We start from the raw sequence: 21,796 nt of genomic DNA, 5'->3' as shown, positions 1-21,796 counted from the left end.
CCTTTTTATTATGTTACTAAATTCACATTTAAAAATAAAATAGAAATTGTGATAATTATACATTTTAAATTATAATTTAATAGAAGTTGCGATGATTACACATTTAAAAATAATTATAATTATAATTATAATTATAATTCATAATTATTAGTTAAAAATCGTGTTAATTTCAAAATAGAGATATTATTTGAATAAAACTCTAAACATGAAATATAAGAAAAATGTGATAAATATAATTGCAATTACAATTATTAATGGAAATTTTTTATATAAAAAAGAAGTTGTGCTAATTTTATTTATTTAATTTTATTAAAATAAATTTTTAAGCCTAGTTAAAAATTGTGTTAATGATCCTGAAGGCATCTCCTTGAATGAAGTGAGAAAGAGAAGAGGATGGTTGGTGTGGATCTAATAACTTAATTAAATTTGGGCCACTTCTCCTCTAATCTCAAAATCACAAGACCACTCACTCCATATAAATCCAAAAGCAACTCATGTCCCAAAATACCACAGATAAATACAGAAAAGAGCATATTAACCCAAATCATAAATGGAAGCAACAAGTGAATAACCTTAAAGAAAAAGTACCCTCTTTCCTGAAACCCTTTCGTTTTGTTGTGGTTGGATGAATGTAATGAAGCAAGTGAGAGCAGTCCAGCATTGTACTTCACCTTTATCTGCTCCAAATATATAGTTTTGTTTTGGTTGGATGAGAGAAACATGAACCTAACAAGGAAGAATGGCTTCAATTATTGCGGGTGCTGTCTATAAAACATATTTTACACCCTGATAAGGTACTAAGCATGTGGTTTCGCTTAACCTTTTTCACCCTTGCTCTACTCACTTTTAGTCCTCCTACTTTTTACATTATGAAATTTATATCCACTTGTTACACCGTTAAGATTTTTCGTTAAATTGGTTGCTATGACATTTTAAAATTTAAAAAAAATTACTCACTTAGTAGCCATGCAAATGAAAAGTTAGTATTGTAACGAATCCGAATATAACAATCGGAACTGAATATTTGAAACCCGAAAAAGTAGAGGATTAAATATCAAATTTAAGAAGAGTAGAGGGACTGATGGCACATTTAACCTTGTTTATTATCCTTAGTTGGACCGGCATTATCTGTTGTCTATAAGTTATCCCACTACAACAAAACAGGCTTTTAGCGGCCTTTTTTTAGGCCTTTAGCGCGCTTTTTAGCGCCGCTAAAAGTATTTGTGGCACTTTCACTAGCGCCGCAAAAAATGCCACTATTGACAATGTCACTAACTTTTGCGGCGTTTGTGTTTAAAGCGCCGCTAAAAGTCATGTTCTTTTGCGGTGTTTGTGGTAAAAGTGCCGCTAAAGAACATGATCTTTAGCGGCGCCTTACTCAACATGATCTTTAGCGGCGCTTTTACCACAAACGCCGCTAAAAACATGATCTTTAGCAGCGCTTTAAATACAAACGCCGCTAAAGAACATGATCTTTAGCAGCGCTTTTGATAAAAGCGCCACTAAAGGTCATAAAAAATAAAAAAAATTAAAATATTATAAAAACACCACAAATCCAATTTAGAAATGTATAATTTAATTTGAAGACGTATTAAAATGGAAATTCATGAACAAGAGTATAAGGAATTGTGATCGAGGAACGTTGATACGAATAGCATGATCAAAGAACTTAATCACGTAAGGAAAATACATGGTTAGACAGATCTTTTTACATTTTAATACATCGTAACCATAATTGGTACAATTTTATACCCTAATTGTTTGCACCACTCACAGCTTCAGATTGAAGAACCTTGATTCCATTGACCTCTGCATTATCCATTAAAGAGAAACAAATGTAAAACAAGTGGTCTCCAATCGGTGTATATATATATTTTTAAAACACACAAAATTAAGTAGTAATTATAAAGACAAAAATAAAAATCAATACCCACAATTAAAACATAAAATGCCAAACATCAAAGAGACTAAGGACGGTATACATATACCTATACAAGATATAATAACTCTCCAAACACATGAAAAACTTAAAAGAAAAAGAAAAAAAAAATATATATACCTACATCGGACAAGTATGCGTATCCACACGATACATGAGTACAAGTTTGTTGCAATATTTTCATTTAATTCATATATCCCTAATAGCTAATTCAACATCCAAGGCAAAGTAAACATTTACCTTTCCTGCTTTAAAACTACAAAGTAAAAGGCCAACCTTTTGATGAGTTTACTTATGCAAACTACCATTTTGTGCCTTATATTTTCTAGTATTCTCTTATTACAAAGGTGCTTCACCAGCAGCAACAACTAGAAAATATAATAGGGTACCACTTTACTTCTCATCAAAGATGAAACTTATAGCATTTTTTTTCCAATGATTCTCAAAAATAAGTTCATCGCAAAATATTTCTGTATGATGTTTTAGAACATTTATGCATTTCTGCATTTTCATAGAAAACAAAAAAAGAAGTCTAGTGACAGACGGACAATACATAATGAGATCAAAAGGTAGCTAATTCAACAAGTTGTCTATAGGAAAGGAAATGGCAACTTAAGCTGTGCTCAAGATTATCTGAAACCAATCTTCTCTATGTTGTTTATGTAGCTCAAATATGCCTATAAGAATGTTATGTGTTCCTTAACAATTAGGTCTTGCTCCCTAATCATAAAATAGACACATTATCTTGATGTTATCACTTAGGAGGAGGATTATTCATGAAGCTCTCGATTGAAAAAATTATGCATAATTATTTTAATGAAACTTTGAACTATAAAGTGTCGGATATAATGTCATAATATTTAAGGAATTCAAAGTGTCATACATTGATAAGCCTCACCGCAGATTGTCAGCACCAATTACAAAAGCACTACCGGAAAAAGTTCACTTTCTTATAGAAATAAGGTGATTAGAAATTATTACTTGTCTTTCCCGCCATTATAGAAACACAACCACTTATTCATTATTATAAAAGCTGTAAAATCAAAATAATAGCAATTAGGGAACCCCGCAAAATTGTATGTGATTGAGAATGCAAGCAAAAGCGATACAACATATCATCATCATTTTAAGAAATACAAATTTCTATATGAAGTTCAAAATCAATAGTGAATATACCTTTATAACAAGGGCTTGTTAAAGCCTCAAATATTCTTGATAAAATTTAAACCAAAAACCGAATGAGAAAAGAAGCACATAAACACTTAAAACAGACTTTAGATAATGACACTATTAATATAAAATATGCTCCATTGTAATATTGAATGTTACACTATCTGGGCCTTCCAATGTTTTGAATGTTTTTTTTATATTAGTAGTATACAAGCTATACATCAACCTGTTTATATACATCAATCTTTTTTACAGTAATATTAATATTACAACATGTTTTGTACACAGTATGTGCTAAATTTTCTTTGCATGTACATCTTTATGGATTTATCTATTCAATTTTCCATTGCAACTCAAATGGAAAAATTCTAAAAGGTAAAACAAGGAAATCCTAAACAAAGTGAGCAGTAGTTACAAAATTTATTCATAGGGACTAAAAGGCACCAAAACCCGTACCAGTAGTTACAAAGTGAGCAAGCAAAAAGAACAAAAAAGCAAAAATATAAGTAAGCAAGCAGTAACAAAAACCCATACCAGTAACAAAGTAAGCAAGAAAAATGAGAAAAAAAAACAAACAAACAAAAATAAAAGCAAGCAAAATGGGGGAAAAGAACAAAATAAGCAAAACATTGCCGGAACTTGAACCCGGGTCTCTCGGGTGAGAGCCGAGTATCCTAACCAACTAGACTACAACGGATTGATGATGTAAGATTATTTTTATTTTTGTTTTTATCTATTTATTAATTATTTGTCATTTTTAGAGGGTGGTAAGCAGGGTTTGCAAAAGATAGCATTATGCTTTAACATTGGCTTTAGGGCCTCTTGTGAATCAAATATGTTTGAGTAAATGCTATCTCAGTAAGACAAAAGTAACTATACTAGATATTCAATAACTTGAATTCATTCGAGGTATGCTAAACACTATCAGCTTGCTAGTAATTCTCCTTATTGTGAGTCACATCCCAGAAAATAAGTTATTCCAAGAAGTTAGTTATGTGTAGGGAAAACTACATCATCAAAATATAATGATACCGGCATAACAAATCAAGAAAAAGTAAGATAGTTAAATAATTAATATGACAACAAGAATGGATAATAGTTAAATAAATAGAATAACACAACTTAAACTCTCATGTCAGACCTGTCCCACGATGACTTTCTCAACCCAAAGGTATGCAAATTCGCCCTGTAGACAAAAGTGAATATCTGTTATTAATATTTTCAGATTCAAATGAAAAAGAAGGCATGAAATTAGCCATATCCAGTTGTATATATACCTCTTTGCAGTTAAAGATTTCAATGACTGATTCTTTTAATGCCTGTACATAGGAAGCTATATAAATAATTTCTGATAGTCAAAAGGTAAAGTCAGTTCTTGTAGAATATTACCTCTTGTTTACTCGGAAGCTTGGAACCATTTAATAGAACTAATTTAACATGAAATAAGAAAAATATAGCATGATGGATATGAGTTCAGGAAGTCAGCAACAATCATAAGAATCTAAGACTAAATAATATTTATATATATGCATAAAATAATAAGTTTTGAGTGCAAGCAACTGCATTATAATCATCATAAAATGAGTTACAAACATAAAGATTAAATTTGAAATCTAAATTAAGCTAATAAATTTAAATCCACGCCTTATCACTAAACTAGTGTAATGAGCGACATACCAATGTCGTGTGGTTGAATTGCTTATTGATAGTGTATAAAGGGCAATGATTTGCTTCAATTTAACATATCAATATTTTATATAAATATAAATTAATTTAAACACACAAGATATATGAATATGAAATAAATACTCAAATCTACTCTCTCTTTTGTGTGTGTTTTGCTAAATTTAAAAACATTAATTCACAGGACAACTTTTTTTTAGGTACAATAGCACAGGATAATTTTAGATGATTCTTTAAAGTGCATTCATTTATATAAAAGACCATAAATATATTAATAAAAAGGCTGTAGAACAACACATGAGCCAAAAACCGATAGCCAGGTTAGACAAACCCATTAAGAAAAGTAGCATTAAATCAAAGCAAAGCATACAGAGCCTAAGGAAAAAGATAAGATGAAGCATTCACTACTTACTTCACCTCTGTTTACCAAAATTTTATTTTTATAAAAAGATAAAAATCATGGATTCATTCGGTTTAAAATATACATTCTATCATTAGTAAACATCAAATGAATCCCTTTCGAGCGAGTTTGGTCAGATCTATTTACCAAATCCACAGTTTCCTTCAATATGACCTCCAAGACTTCATTTTATCCCCATTTTCTCTTGCTCTTAACTCAAGACTACCAAAAGATGAACTTTACCTCATTGCAAAAAATAAGGAAAAGAAAAGAAGACATTACACAACTACCAAGAAAAGAAAAAAGAAAAGAAAAGTTGAAAGAAAAAAAATGATACCCAGTTTTCAAAAGGCTTGATCTTGAATTTAGATTACTGTTGAGGAACCAAAATGAGAACAGCCCAATAACTCCAAAACAACAACAAACCAGGAAAAAAGAAAAAGACCAAACAGAGAAGAAGAAGAAGATGAACCGCTTAAAGAAGTAGAGATGAACGACGGCAGAAGGGACGGTCTACGACAATGCAGCAGATTTGGGAAAGGTTTGGGTCGTGGAGCGCAGCAGACTAGGGTTCTTGATTTGGGGGAATTTTTGGGAAAATTGGGAAGGGAATAAAATGAGGTTTTTCGGGTATAGGAAAAATTGAAGGGGAATAAATTTGGAGGGGAATAAAACCACAGCGTCTTATTTCAACCATAATGAAAACTTGCGGCGTTTTTTACCCTAGCGCCACTAATGCCGTTAATGTGCAAGACAAAACAACAACGTTTTGTTTAAACTACAACGAAACTTTGCGGCATTTTTATCATAGCGCCGCTAATGCTCACCTTTAGTGGCGTTTTTATCTTAGCGCCGCTAAAGAAATTAAATTCGCAGTCAAAAACTACACCGTTTTGTCTATATTATTAGGAATTTTTTGCGGCGTTTTTTTGTGGAAACGCCACTAATAAATTAAATTCTTCTATTGAAACGGCGCCATTTTGGAAAATTTTAATGCATAGTTTTGTTTAAGTAATATTTATAAAAATTAGATAAATTTATAAATTTTAGTTTTTTAAGTAATATATATAAAATTAGATAAAATTAAAATTTTAGTGTTTTTATTTCATTTTATTTTGTATTTTAATTTTATTTCTTATAATTTGATCCTCTCCAAAATTAATAATTATACCTAAATTATCCATAGCAATCTATTACTTTTTTAACTTATTTATTAATTATACCTAAACATATCAAATGGTTTAGATTAATTTTTTAAAATATAAAAGCATTAATTAATTGTATAAAATTCCAAATCACAAGTAAACCTTAACCTTATTAAACCCTAAATTAACCATTGAAATGATATCAATATTTAAGTTTATCTCTCTCAATGCATAATTTAAACCCTAAATTATACATCTTTTACAATTACATAATTTAAACCCTAACTCGACCCTTGAATCCTTAAGTCCTAACCCTTAAATCCCTAACTCTTAACCCCTAACCCCTAACCACTAACCACTAACCCTTAAACCTTAAATCCCAACCTTTAAACCCATAATCCAAAAACCAAATCTTCACACGATTTTGAAGAACCAAATTAATTTTATCTATTTTACAATTATATAAGAAATTAATTAATATATAAATTAGAAAACACTAGTTAATCTAAACCATAAACCATAAACTTAAACCCTAAAACCCTAAAACCATAAACCCTTAACACATAACCTTTAAACCTTAAACCCTAGCCTTTAAACCTTAAACCATAACCCCTAAACCCATAATCCATAAACCTTAAAATGGTAACACCTAAACCTTAAACTCTAAACCATATACCCTAAACTATAATGATAATTAATTTAATATTTTAAAATTAATACTATCTGTTTTACGATTATATAAGAAATTATTTAATATATAAACTAAAAAAATCAGTAATGAATCCAAAAAACTTTAAAACTATTTTAAATAATAGTATTTTAATTTTTCCATTTTTAACAAATATTTTAAATTATTTTAAATCCCTGAGAATTAGCGGCGCTTTATTAAAAACGCCGCTAAATCCCCGAAAGCTCAGAAAACGGCGTCGTTGAGCTTAGGTTTTTTTGTAGCGCTTTCCCAAAAACGCCGCTAAAGCCATAAGCATTAGCGGCGCTTTCTTAAAAGCGCCGCTAAATCCCCGAAAGATCAGAAAACGGCGTCGTTGGGCTTAGGATTTTTTGCGGCGCTTTCCCAAAAATGCCGCTAAAAGCCCTGAGCATTAGCGGCGCTTTCTTATAAACGCCGCTAAATCCCCAAAAGCTCAGAAAACGGCGTCGTTGGGCTTAGGTTTTTTTACGGCGCTTTCTCAAAAACGCCACTAAAGCCCTGAACATTAGCGGCGCTTTATTAAAAACGTCGCTAAATCCACGAAAGCTTAGAAAACGGCGTCGTTGGGCTTAGGTTTTTTTGCGGCGCTTTCTCAAAAACGCCGCTAAAGTCCTGAGCATTAGCGGCGCTTTCTTAAGAACGCCGCTAAATCCCCGAAAGCTCGTTGGGCTTAGGTTTTTTTGCGGCGCTTTCTCAAAAACGCCGCTAAATCCCCGAAAGCTCGAAAAACGGCATCGTTGAGCTTAGGTATTTAGCAGCACTATCTGGAAAAACGCCGCTAATGCTTATTTTCAACGGCGTTTTCCATAAAGCGCTGCTAATGATCGATCTTTAGCGGCGTTTTTAATCCAAACGCCGCTAAAAATGCCGCTAAAAGCCTGTTTTGGTGTAGTGTCCTGTCTGTTTTATTTCTCTTATCATCATCATCATCATCATGTCCTTTAATCTAAACTCAAACACTCAACAATGGGTTACAGGTCCATATTTTAAAAATATGATTATATTTGTCCCTTTATTTAAATTTTTTATATTTTCTACGTTTAAAACCTCTTATTTTTGCATTTGGTATCTTATTGCTTAATTTAAAAGTTATATTATTTAGATCATTTATAAAATTATAAATATTTAATTATGAACTTTTTCCTCCATTTTACAAAATTGAACACTTATTTCAATCAAGTAATATAAGTGAACATTGTTATTGAATCATTGACTTAAAATCAACAAGAAATTAGCAAAAGCTAACATTTCAAGTTTATGTGTTTATCGATAGTTAGAAAACTAACTTTTTAAATTTCGTGACAAAAGTTCTAACAAATTGAAGTAAAGGGACTACCTTTTCAACATTCATTATAAAATTTATTGAAATAAAAAGATAATTTTGTTTTAAAGTTTAAACTAGTACATTCACAATTTTAAATACATGTCTCATCAACTACAATACAAAATCACTCTATGAATGGTACATCATGATACATGCACGAATGGGGTAAAATTTATTAAATTCCAATTACCAAAAATGTCAATTTTCAGGCTTAGGAAATCAGTAGACTTGCGATGCCTTTTTGGATGGGATCCTGGCATTTCTGAGTTGAGATGTCTTATGGCGTTTGAAGATCTATCTATTGACTTCGAAACACATTTTAAATCACTCGATTTTGAGTTCGGGAGCTCAAGTTATGAACGTCTTAGTGAAGCCTGCGCGAGCAAAATTTCTGAACAAGATTATGACGGGAATTACAAGTATCAGGCTTTTAATTCGAGTTTAAATCATATTGGGTTTTAGGCTTAATTTTTATTATATATGAGCCCAATATTGTATTTATCATCTCTTATTATTTTATTTCGAATTTTTTATAATTATTAAGTATTTTAAGTTATTTAGGAGTTTTATGTTAACAAAAAAGTTTAGTTTGAAACTACTTCTTGTTTAGATTAAATTAGAGTTCTAGTATATTTAAGAGTTTTATTTAGATTTATTTAGCCAGCATTGTGCACAATTCAGACAATTCACTATTATTCTATTTCTCTTTTGAGTTAATAAATTCTCTCTGACTTTTTCTTATCAAGAATTTCTCTTGAGTTTCTTTTAGAAGAGTTTTAACAATCTTTTTAGATTGTGGGGGTCATCTTCAAACTTTTTCTTTTCAAAGTTTCTATCTTGGAGAGGAAATTAGAGTCGCTTGAAGGGATTGTGGATTATTCGTGTTTCCAAGGCTTCTTAAGACTTCTACACGCCATGTTCAGTACACCAAAACAGGCTTTTAGTGGCGCTTTTTTAGGCCTTTAGCGGCACTTTTTAGCGCCGCTAAAAGTATTTGCAGCGATTTCAAAAGCGCCGCAAAAAACACCGCTAATGACAGCGTCGCTAACTTTAGCGACGTTTTTAGAAACAAACGCCGCTAAAGAACAAGACATTTAGCTGCGTTTTTCCACAAACGCCGCTAAAGACCAAGACCTTTAACGGCGCTTTCCTACAAACGCCGCTAAAGACCAAGACCTTTAACGACGCTTTTCCACAAACGTCGCTAAAGACCATAACCTTTAGCGGCACTTTTCGTCAAAAACGCCGCTATAGATCAAACCTTTAGCGGCACTTCTCACAGAAACGCCGCTAAAAGCATAACTTTTAAAAAAATTTATTTTAATCAAATTATATTTATTTTTATGATAAATATTATATTATGTTTTTATTTTCTAAATTTGAACTTTTAATATACTTTTAAGGATAAATAAAAAAATATTATTTAAATTAAATTTTTTTTGAAAATTTTAACTTTAAAACTAAATATAAAAATTAATAAATTTAGTTTTAGAATTTAAAATAATAAATTAATAACATAATTAAAATCCAAAAATTAAAACTCAAGTTGTCGTAAATATTAAAGTAAAAATGAAAATTTAGAATCAAAACTAAAATAAATAATACATATGAGAAACTTGTATGGCTTCTTCAATGTGTATTGTGCGTTTTGAAACAACTTCCTAATTACATTTCAAAATGTCGATGAGTAGGCATGAGTCAGTACAACTTTGGACAACCTTAAATAGTTTTATGTATTACGAAATCTACACAAGTGAGGAAAATTGCACTAGTTTAAAAAAGTAGACCAAAATGCATAATATGAGGATAAACTTGCTTGGAAGTTTTCTCATCTACATGTTTTCATATTTTCTCTGGGAAAATTAGCAGAAAGGCTGGTTAATTTTTCCAAGGGTAAGTGTTGGAAATGCCTTGATAATGGATAAAAATTAGGTTGCATGAAGCTCATCCATGAGAAAATATTCCTAGCAAACAATAGCAAGAAAAAGGCACCTATTGTTCTTGCTCCCATCCTCCTAATCTCTCCCCAGGGTCATAGTTTGTGAACACCCGAAACTCATTTCCAAGTTTGCTTGAGTGTCGTGGCCGAAAATTGCATGCACGCAAACCCAAAAGCTCTGCAGCTCTATCCCTCTGCACCTCTCCTGCAAGTCATTCTCTTAGCAATCAATAATACCAAACCACGAGAAAGGATGCAGATTAATTGAGACAGAATCTTGCAAAATCTAATCGCAAGTATATTTCATGTTCTTGTGGGGAAAAAATTATCTCCCTGCAGAGTAGCAACTATAAACCTATAGTTGGAAAAATGTAAAACATGAGGATTGGAGAAAATACTCACCAAAACAATAATGATGAAGAGATCTTCCCAGTGTTTTTCATCTACTAGTTGAACTGCAAGACTATCACTTCCATCATCCTCCTAGAGGTATTAAAAAAGAAGAAAATATAAGAATTGGTTACTCAAAGGTACTACCCTTCCTGATGAAAGATGAACTGTTAAATACATGCAGAAATGAACCGTTCAACACATACAGAAAGAACTTACTTTTCCCATAATCCACTTAACGAATCCACCAAACAAACTCCGACAAGCACTACTTGAACCTTGCCTACAAAATATTTTTAAAAAATCAATAAATCATCAATTGAATTACAACTAAATTCTTGCATCTCTATAAGTAAACAAGGCCATACCTAGCTATAGCAGAAAGTTGACTCTCATCTTCACTGACATTCATAAGCTTTGCAAGTGCAAAAACTGCATCAAACCCAAAACCATTAGTCCTATAAACAGTATTAAACAACAAAGTAAAAAAGAAAAAGAAGGTTAAAGGGTCTGCACAAGGCTAGCTGAATTTATTCCACTGCTTAGCATGGTTTATATTAACTTCATTGATCAGATTCAAAGAACAACATATAATCTGTAACTAACTGAATTTATTTCTTAAACATGGAAAGCTACAAACTGATATATGGTCGATATAAAACTCACCGTTAGGAACCAATAACGAGACCTTCCCGAGCGATGTTTGTTGTCACACGAAGCACTGCTTTACAAGAAAAATATTTAAATATCAATACAAATACATAAACTCTTCTTTACAAGACAAATATTCTAAGCTATAAATACGAATCTCATATTTAGTAAGTTTGAAAATTTCATAATTAAAGCAAAAGATATTTAAATATCAATAATATAATATTTTAGCTTTAACATATTTGATGTCTTTCTACTGACATTTAAAATATGGCAAAATCAAATTATTACAAAAGACAAAGGCAAATCATAATAATAATAATAATAATAAACATCATCTCATCATAACCTAGGACTATCAAATCAAAGAAAACATGATATAAAGTCAAACTCTTATCCCACTAATCAGCCAAGATTATATGATATATTTTGACATCAAAATTCAAAAAAAAAAAGGCAGATATATATAACTTTAACAAAAATAAATTAATACAGTATCATCTAGCTCGAAGAGATAAAGAGCCTAAATTCAAGTTGAGGGAGTTTCGATTTATTGAAAAGGGCAAAAGGAATCTAGTTTATATCTCTTACTTAGGTCCTGCAGTCATTGTAGGGCAATTCTCAGGAGTACAAAACTTAGTGAGGGTACCATAGAGCAGATTCACCTGATTGAAGAAATCCACAGCTGAAAAAGATCCAACAATTATGCTTTAGCAATGAGCTTCAAAGAACAATCGGTAGTAACCTAGAACTAGGGAAGAAAGTACTAAAACATTCTATGAAAAATAAACTAATGAATGGAATACAAGTAAATTAGTTGTTATGAAAGTAATGACAGCAAGGCCATGCTAAAGTAGAAAATACATGGATAAATTATATCCACAGTTTTTTTTTTTTTTTGCAAAAATAAGGATTTATTCAAACTGTGAGCATATGTGCTTGCGCAGCAGATGTAAGAAAGAAAAAGAGAAGCCAGATATACTATTGACTGCGAGCCATTCATTTAAATCCTCCCCAGGAGGTAGTCTAACTGCTTCCCTTAAGTTTCCACTGCCTAAGGTGGCATCAATTAGCAGTCATACAGTCATACAGTACAATTATCAACAACAAGTATTGAAATATTACATGATTAAAATAACCAATATACAGCCATTTTCATAAAGTGTTCCCAGGTTATTTAGACTCCTTTTACATGTTAACAATTAAAAAGATAAAATAAATAAATAAGAGGGTAAGTTAAAAAGTGGGGGTCCAATTAAAGAGATTGTCCAGCAGTACCCATTTTCGAAAATATCAGTCTAATCTCTAGTAAACTCAAAAAGAACAAAGGCAATACCTTTTTCACTCGTATGCACATCTATTCCGCCTCTAAAAGGATACAAGAAGTCAAACAACTATAACGGATACAAGGGTTAGGAAATTTCAAGTTCAAAACTCCAAATTTCAATAATTTCTTGATCCAAAGCTACCAAAAATCAGAAATAATAGAAGTACTTATAAGCTACACCATAAAACGTGAGATAAACAGAAAACACATGTAACCCTAAGAAAACCTAAAAATTAAATAGAACTTATATAATAAATTCCTATAAAATTTCAAGTCTTCAAACTTCTCTTTACTGTGCTTTATTAAGAAGTAATATTGGTGAGTACAAGGGCTAAATAAATCATTGAACATTCCAATTGGCCAAGTAGATTTAACACCAAAGGAAGGTAAACCATTGCAATCACAATTCACAAGTAAAACGTAGACAACAATAAAAAAAATTCCAATTTTTGCTATTACAATTTCAGACAATTTCTTTACATGATAAACAAGAATGGTAAATCAAAACATAGCATCTATGATAAGTTAAAATGTATTTTTCAATTTTGAGATCATATATATATATATATATATATAGGTTAGTAAAGGATGGGTTTCATTTCAGTTATAGATTATCAGTGATTGGTTCGAAATAAAGAGGGGGAAATCAAATAAACCTTGGCGACGTACTCCATCTCCGCGAATTTGAAGGCGAGACCGAGGGAGTTAAAAAGAACAGAAACCAAAGAACAAGCATCACAGAATTTATCCAACGGAAGCCCTTCATCCTTGGTTCCACACTGCGATAACTCTTCAAATGCCTGCAATATTTGGAGTTGAAATTTGAAGTTGGAGGAAGAGACAAAAAACCCTTGTGCGTTTGGGTTTGCTGGTTTGTTTCAAAAAAAAAAGATATTGGGGCATGGAAAAGAGAGTGAAGAAGCCATTTTTATTGTGGTTTAAGGCAAACCCAGAACTAGCTTCAGCTCTCTATATATAAACAAGAAGGAAAGAAAGATATAAAAAGAAAAGAAGAAGAAGGAGGAGGAGGCGATGAAATTTAAGAAATGGGAGAGAAATCTGAGGAAAAACCAAAGAAAAAAACAACCCAAAGAAGGCGTGATTTTAGGGGTTGCTCAGTAAGAATTAGGTGTTTTGAGGATATCGATTTTAAGGGGAAATTTTAGGGGTTTTGAGGGGGGAAAATTTGGGATAAAACCGCCTGATTTTTTTTAAAATAAAATAATTTTATGGTATTTTTTATAAAAACGCCGCTATTGCTTATCTTTTGCGGCGTTTTTCACAAAAAATGTCACAAAAAATTATTTTATTTTAAATAAAATGATGCTGTTTTGATCTGCTAATTTTTTTTTGTTGCTAAAATTTATTAGTTAAGTAATTTTATAAAATATTTTTATTACTATTTTTTATAAATTGGATTTTTATTAAAAAGCTAAGTATTCTCAAAATAAATATCATATATTTTAATAAGAAAATAAATGATTAAATGATTGTAATTAATTATTACCTTAGAATTATCCAATATAAACAATCAATCTCTCACATATCAAATTTCTATTAAAGATTGAGACGTTAATCAAGATTTTAAATTATTCTTTTCGATCTAATCTCCATTTTATTAGAGATTTTTTCTAACTAAAATATAACTATTATTTTGCTAGATGTTCGACGTGGAATGATTTTAGTTTTTGTATTTTATTTTTATTTGTTATAATTTGGTCTTATCTAAAATAGATAGTTGCCTATTCATATCAATATGTTACTTTTTTTATTTATTTATCAATTTTTTAAATCTAATATTTAAATATATCAAATGGTTTAGATTAAATATTTTAAATATAAAAGCATTAATTTGAAGAACTATTTTAGTTGCCTATTCATATCAATATGTTACTTTTTATTTATTTATCAATTTTTTAAATCTAATATTTAAATATATCAAATAGTTTAGATTAAATATTTTTAAATATAAAAGCATTTTTAAATATAAAATGGTTTAGATTAAACATCAAGCCCTAAAACGGTAAATTTGATCATTATCTTATAAGCCGTAAACACTAACCTCATATTAACACTAAAATGTAAACTCTAAACATTAAATCCTAATCCCCAAGCCCTAAACCTAAACCCTGAACTCAAAACTGTAATCTTAAAATAATAAACATTATGATAATATTTATTCATTATTATCCACTAACCCGACCCAAATCCAAATGCAAACCCTACTCTGCTCATTTTGTTTTCCCAACCCTGGACCTCAGCACTCGCCACTCACCCACCCTAATGAAGTACCCAACGTAATTCGATTAATGATTGCAAATATAAGATATTTGCTTTCTTTTGCAATCGGGCTATTCAGATAAATTAAACCTACTTGTCCACCACTACCACTATACCTGCCTGAAGCATTGATTCTTTTTAGACTCGAGACCCAAATAACACTTTTTGTTATCAAGAAAAACAAACAACTTTTTCTTTTCGGGAGCAAATCGTCCAACTAACCCCACCGACTCTACTAGCTAAATTGAATCCCAACTTCACTTAATTATTTTCTAAAATTCAATATTTAATAAATTTTATTCGAATTTCAATATTTATAATATTTTCCTATAACCCTTTCTCAGCCTAAAAACCTAGTATTAATTTCTAGTGGGTATTAGACCAAGTAACAATCTCATTTGTCCCTTTTCATTCATTTTCAGTTCTTACTCTTGAGTAGGTACTATTAGGTCATTGTTGTGTTCATGTTTGATTAACTAAATATAAAATTATTTTTGGTAATAAAATTATCAATATATAATATTATTTATCACGATATTTGGTGTTTTATATTACTTTCTTTGATTTATTTAGTCGAACTATCAAAATTTATTATTCTTATAAAAGATTATTCTATTTTTATTATTTACAACACAACAATTTAAGTTTTATGATATTTTATTTTACTCATAATTTAATATATTTTTCTAGTAAAGTAGTTTAAATAAACTGTGATTGAAAATAATAATAAATAGTTAGGAGTTAGGACTTCTCTTTAATAAAAACATTTTGTATTAAACAATATTATTTGTTATCATTTAAATGTAAATTTGACCAATATATAATAAATACAACGAAATATTAAATTTTTCCACTTATAATAAAAAATATAATTGAAACATTACTTGAGAATATATCAAAGAATGAGACAATTGAAATGGTTATAGATTTTATTATTAGCGGCGCTTTTTAAAAAACGCCGCTAAAGGTCAGCATTAGTGGCGCTTTTTTCAGAAACGCCGCTAAAGGCACGAGCATCAGCGGCGCTTTATCAAAAACGCCGCTAAAGGTCAGAGCATTAGCGGCACTTTTTTAAAAACGCCGTTAAAGGCAGGAGCATTAGCGGCACTTTTTCAAAAATGCCGCTAAAGGCACGAGCATTAGTGGCGCTTTTTCAAAAACGCAGCTAAAGGTCAGAGCATTAGCGGCACTTTTTCAAAAACGCCGCTAAATGCCCCTAAAACTCCAAAAACGGTGTCGTTGGGCTTAAGTTTTTTGCGGTGCTTTTTGGAAAACGCCGCTAATGCTTATTTTTTGCGGCGTTTTCCAAAATTCGCCGCTAATGCTCAATCTTTAGCGGCGTTTTTGTAAAAGCGCTGCTAATGCTTGATTTTTAGTGGCGTTTTTAATTCAAACGCCGCTAAAAACGCCGCTAAAAGCCTGTTTTAGTGTAGTGGTTCTATCTTTTCATTTATCTTCTTTATTCGCTTCTTTAATCTTTGATTTATTATTTTATTTTAGTTATTTATTTTAATTGTTTTATCTGACTTGGATTCAATCTCATTTTAGGTTGTGTCAAAATTTAAGTTTCTTTCCGAACGTCTAGAGCCCTAAGTCATATTCACGACTTTGACAAATTTTACAATCCGCTTCTGCATTCATGCGTCTCATCGTTTATCACATCACAATTTCATACAATGATGCTAAACTTAGATAATCAAACACCCGAAGCTTCACCTTAAACAACAAACTAAAAGGTTGAGAATAAAATGATTTAAGTTTTATTTTTTATTTTTTATTTTACAAAAGGCTTTGGAAAAAATCCACTGTAATAAAGGTTAAGTTAACAAGGTGGTTTTTATAGATTAAAATCAAAAGTCACGACATCCAATTCATATGATATAGTTTAACAATTGCAATTGGTGAAGCAAATTAAAATATAAGGTTGTGGAATCGAGCTGATCCTCCTTCACATCCAATGAACAACTTTTGATTATTATTATTTTTATATTAAGAAAAATGGCGAGTTTTAATGGGAAAAATATATTTAACAACATCTAGAAAGCAGTACTAAAGTAGGTCTTGAAAACATTGTCGCACAAGATCTGCAACACTTTATAGTTAGTAGGCCCTACGCATCGTGGTGTTTTAAATTGGCTAACAGCAGCCCCTAACCCTAAGTAATGATCCAAAACCTTCTGAAACGTTCCCCTCCTAAGAATTCGGAGCTCAAGGGGACCAATCGCGTTCACCTTCCGGGAACTAACATACCCTGCATCCACAAATGAACGATCCAAACAATTGCAGCATTCTTTCAGCACTTCATCGCTTACTTCCCCACTTATTTCCCAAAATATCACGTAGTGACCGGGGTCGGTCCACATGTCCACATGGCTCGAGAAATCTATCACTTCCTGCTTTTCCTCCGCAATCAACTTGGCTGCTTCTTCCACTGCTTGCTGCAAATCCTTCTCAGTGTTTTTGTCGATGTTTACGGTCAGCATCAGGTTTCTTCTGCATATAAATTTCAGTTCCGGGGTTGAGTTATGGAACCCCATGACCTTCACCACATCCCCTAGCCTATACCTGTATAACCCTGTGGTTTACAGTTGAAAAAGATTTATAAACAAATTTTCAACTAAGAACCCCATAGAGGTAAGTAGGTGTGAACGAGTGGTGCAGTATTTCTAAGAAAAGGACAAACAACAAGTTACACTAACATGCCAATGTTTCAAATCCCCCAATTATTAATAGCAATGAATATACAGATAAACACAGAGAAACATGGCTGATGCAATGCTTGAAGAGGGAGGGGGGGGGGTTAGACGGGGTCACCCATCTAAAATATAATATTTCCCATTGCAACTACTTGTTAATCAGGATTCCATAGCCAATTACTAAAATACAAGAAGTCCCAGTTTCCACTAAACATCTTTTAAATATATATTATTATATTAATGTGTGTTGAATGTGATCATTTTTAATTATTCCATAACCTAGGCAGTTTTGTTTTACATGATCCTACTTCTCTAGCACGATACACATAAACCTATGACATAAAAATGGCCCCAATGGCATCTATCTCTTCTCCTTGTTTGTCATGTATATAATTATTAAAAATTGTGAATATATAAAATTATCTTTCAAGTGTTTTTTTAACGCAGACCATTGACCCAGAAAATCCTGTCCTTTTCGAAACACATCACTATTTTGTAAATAAGCTTGATCATCCTTGATATCTCAAAGACTTTAGCTGAGAAACCAATGTCCTCTTCCCCATGCCTCTAGACTGAAACAGTTTGCTTCTAGCCTACTCATTGGACTTAGCCTGAAAGATTTTCTGATGTACTTGATGATTTACAAGAATGGAAAGCCTATTAAAAAAAAAACCCCATTAAGGTCCTCATTTTAAAGCATGTAAATATGATGAGCCTATGATAACAAGTAAACTAAAAAGATCCCAGATACTTGAAAAGATTGGGTAAATGTACTTATATAAATAAATAAACATAAAAAGATATGATGCATCAGATATTATCTCTACATGTAGGAGACAAGAGTAGCCAGATTCTTAATACAGAAGTTTCAAATTTTGGAGCAACGAGAACTATGGAAGAGAACACGTGGGTGCTGTTGATAAGAGGACCTCTATTTCATAATTTTGTGTCAACATTAAATAAAAATGTGGATGTGCAGAAAGGATGTGTGAAAAAGACCACAACAAATAAGCCAATTAAATGAGCCTTCGACTGTTTGGTGCGCCTTTGTCTTAACCAATTGGGTCAGATATGTCTGAGAAAAAGGGTTTTTTTTTTTTTTAAAGAAAAAAAATTCACGACACTGCTGCAAATGGAATATCACATTATTGGAAGCAGCAAAGGCTTGGACCATTAATAGCTTGCTCGCCCTACCTCCTACTTGGCTACACCCACATGAAGATCATCAATGTCATGGTTGGGTAACTTTATTAACAAATAAACAAATTAGAAGTTGTAGAGACACTGTAACGTGCAATGTGGATTATAAAGTCAACTTGAACGTGGTGGAGACATGACATGGAGTCTAAATTAATTGTAGGAAAAGAAAGTATTGATTCTTCATAAGAAAAACAAATTAGTACCTGCAAAACTTGTGACAATAACCTCATACTCTTCACCGATTTTAACTTCAGTCAGACTCACTGGTTTGGGCTCCATCGAGAGGATATTAGCATCACCTCTGTCATGGACTTGCTCTTCAACATTCTCTTTCAGAGGAATGAACTCAAAATAGCCAATATTTGGAAGAACAGCATAAGTAGTAGACTCTGTAGGCACATTTGGGTTGATATTTGCCCCAATCCACCCCTCAGAAGAACCATAATCAGCACTTATAAGAGGCACATCCCCCGCATAATGCCTTAATTTCTTCAGATAATGCTCCATGGACCCAGTCATGATCCCATAGATGTATTTGACATTAGGGAAAAGCTCCGGTATCAATCCATACCAATTACTCAACCCTGAAATTTTCCTACGAATTAAGTCTGCCAACTCAGGATTGGGCTTCAGTAATTTAGCCATAGCTGACCGGACGGATGGGAAAGTGATGCGGCTTGTGAGGATCCCTTCTCTAATATCAACACAAAGCTCTTCCCACACTTGTTCAAGAGTTCGAAACGCATGAACTATGCTATGGGCAAAGGTAGAGGAAACCAACTGGATTTCCTCGCGGAAAATCAGCCCGCATAAAAGATGGCAATACAAAGATTGACGGAAATCTGGACCAAATATCACCTCATCTGGGCTGCAACACTGAGATTGCATTGCTTTCATTGCCTTCTTAAACTGCGAATTGCGAAACACATTGGTCGTAGCGGTTCCAGCAAACAATCCCCCTTTCGTCCTACTCTGCTTGCTGCTGTATATGAACTGCAAAGCCTTCCCATTCTTGACAGGGAATTCCCTGTGTCAATAACACAAACTGATTAATAACGACAAAAAAGCTCCCAAAAAAAAAAAAACTTTGGGGGGAGAAAAAGGTTAACAGATATTCAATCATATACCTGTTTCTAAAAGCATAAGAAGTACGGAATATCTGCAAAGTGGTTTCCATCAATTCGTCATTGAACGGCACAAACTTCGGCCTTCCTTGAGTGGTGCCAGAGCTGCAAATTTACAATAATAATAAATATTATCATTCAATTTTTTTAAAAAAAATCATATAAAACATAAAATTAAAGTAAAGAATGCCTGAGAGATATGGTGGTTATGGGTTTTCCGGTGAGAATCGGGGAAGAAGCACCATCAACAATTCTTTGAATATAAGGATCCAAATCCTGGTGAGTGACGACAGGAACACAAGCCTTGAAGCTTTGGGGGTCAGTTCTGCCATTGAGACCCAGATTCTGCAAATACTCGGCGCTTCCATTTTCTTCTAAAATTTTCTTTAAAGTCTCCCTTTGAACATTCTCAGTATCTTTGGTCATCGTTTCGAACTCTTCTATCACTTTTTCTACGTGTAGAATTTCCATCTTTTCTAACATCCTTACTTACTCAAACTACAACCTTAAAAAAAAGAAAAAGAAAAAAAGGAAATCAAATTATATGAAGACTGTTTACTTCTTATTTAGGAAAAAGAATAAAGTGATCTGAAAGCACAGAAAAATAATTTTTAAAAGAATACAATCATGTTTTCCGCTCTCTTTCTCTTGTACCAAAGGAAGCAGAATGGAGTTTTCTTTTGCTATCAATAAAAAAAATAACCACTAATTTAAAAATAAAGTCAAAAGAGAAAACAAGCTTATATGATAATTAAGCAGCAATCTCAAAAACCAAGACGATAACTCAAACATTTCCAAGCTTTCACTTTATTTGACGGATAGTCAGTACAGTCAACCGATAAGAAACTTCAATTTTCCACTAGAGATTAGAGATTAGAGAATAGAGATTAAAAGTTTTTTTTTTGAAGAAAGTGCAAAATTAATGAAATCGGAAAGAAGAGGAAACTGAGAAATCAAAGAATTTGAAATGTGAAACAAAAATTCAACTTCATATCCTGTTCCAAAACTTTGAAAATTTCAAACGAACAAAAAGAAATCAAAGAAAGAGATTCAAATCACGTGTACCAAAATGAAAGAAATGAAAGAAATTCAATAGAACAGAAAAAGAATAAAACAGAATCAGAGTAAGTATGTGGATAAAGTGGAGTTTGAAATTCAGGAATTTCAAGTACCTGAGGAAGCTCAGTGTTTTTCAGTAAAAGAGTGAGAGAGAGAGAGAGAGAGAGAGAGAGAGAGAGATGGAGGGAAGGGAAGGGAAGGGAAGGTGGTGTTGAGTCAGAACTCAGAACTCTCCCAAGTTTATATGGGAAAAGAGGTGACAAGGATAGGAATTTTGTTTACTCACCGATTTCAATGCGTTCTCTAGTTTTCCTCAAAGTGTCTGCAAAGATGGATAAATTGGTTTTTTTATCGTAAGAAATATGGCGGATTGGGAGATAGAGAGAAGATTCTTCGGCTTGCATTTTATAGGCGTTTTCTTTAAAATTATTAATAATACAAATTCCTCAAATTCTTTTTGTCCTCTCCCGACTTTGCCCATACTCCAACCTTAGAATTCCGGAAATGCCGGCTTCAGTACAACTGATGAATTCTCAAATTACCTTTATGGGCTTGGATTATTGTGAGAAGTTAATAACGCCAGATTGACGTGGGGTCGACTCCAATGAAAGGCAGATTTTGGCAATATTGCACTTCTCATCCCTTTAACATTTTCTATTTTCTTTCAGAGTTTTTGGTGTAGAATGAGCTAGTGTGATGAGTCAATTGGGGAGGAACCCGATTAGGAAAATTATGAAAATGTCCTTTTGCAATTAAATTA

General features: G+C 32.1%; 2 protein-coding genes across 9 annotated transcripts; both read right to left on the bottom strand.

Annotated features, from left to right (window-relative positions):
* Positions 1-9,928: 9,928 nt before the first annotated feature.
* Positions 9,929-13,835, bottom strand: LOC105796232 (diphosphomevalonate decarboxylase MVD1, peroxisomal). 7 transcript variants are annotated; one of them, XM_052633031.1, is made up of 7 exons: positions 13,334-13,835; positions 11,942-12,035; positions 11,366-11,423; positions 11,068-11,131; positions 10,919-10,982; positions 10,712-10,792; positions 9,929-10,503 (listed from the first exon to the last, which is right to left on the bottom strand). In XM_052633031.1, exons 4-7 carry the CDS (start codon positions 11,109-11,111, stop codon positions 10,363-10,365), a joined length of 330 nt encoding a protein of 109 aa, XP_052488991.1. In that variant the 5' UTR covers positions 11,112-11,131; positions 11,366-11,423; positions 11,942-12,035; positions 13,334-13,835; the 3' UTR covers positions 9,929-10,362. The 7 variants fall into 7 exon arrangements, with proteins under 7 accessions (XP_052488991.1, XP_052488990.1, XP_052488994.1 ...); XM_052633030.1 differs by having other exon boundaries at positions 11,366-11,420; XM_052633034.1 differs by having other exon boundaries at positions 13,347-13,835.
* Positions 13,836-16,910: 3,075 nt separating this feature from the next.
* On the bottom strand, positions 16,911-21,432 carry LOC105796195 (jasmonoyl--L-amino acid synthetase JAR4). Of its 2 annotated transcripts, none has more exons than XM_012625794.2 (5): positions 21,323-21,432; positions 20,168-20,482; positions 19,981-20,082; positions 19,057-19,880; positions 16,911-17,532 (listed from the first exon to the last, which is right to left on the bottom strand). In XM_012625794.2, the coding sequence occupies exons 2-5, from the start codon at positions 20,458-20,460 to the stop codon at positions 16,994-16,996; spliced, it is 1,758 nt and encodes a 585-aa protein (XP_012481248.1). In that variant the 5' UTR covers positions 20,461-20,482; positions 21,323-21,432; the 3' UTR covers positions 16,911-16,993. The 2 variants fall into 2 exon arrangements, with proteins under 2 accessions (XP_012481248.1, XP_012481241.1); XM_012625787.2 differs by lacking the exon at positions 21,323-21,432 and adding an exon at positions 21,150-21,308.
* Between the last annotated feature and the right edge of the window lie 364 nt (positions 21,433-21,796).

This window comes from Gossypium raimondii, chromosome 7 (assembly GCF_025698545.1).
Source record: "Gossypium raimondii isolate GPD5lz chromosome 7, ASM2569854v1, whole genome shotgun sequence".
In the NCBI taxonomy this organism is placed as follows: Eukaryota; Viridiplantae; Streptophyta; class Magnoliopsida; order Malvales; family Malvaceae; genus Gossypium; species Gossypium raimondii.
Note: the sequence above shows the minus strand (reverse complement) of the source record. Positions and strands in the feature narration are given on the sequence as shown.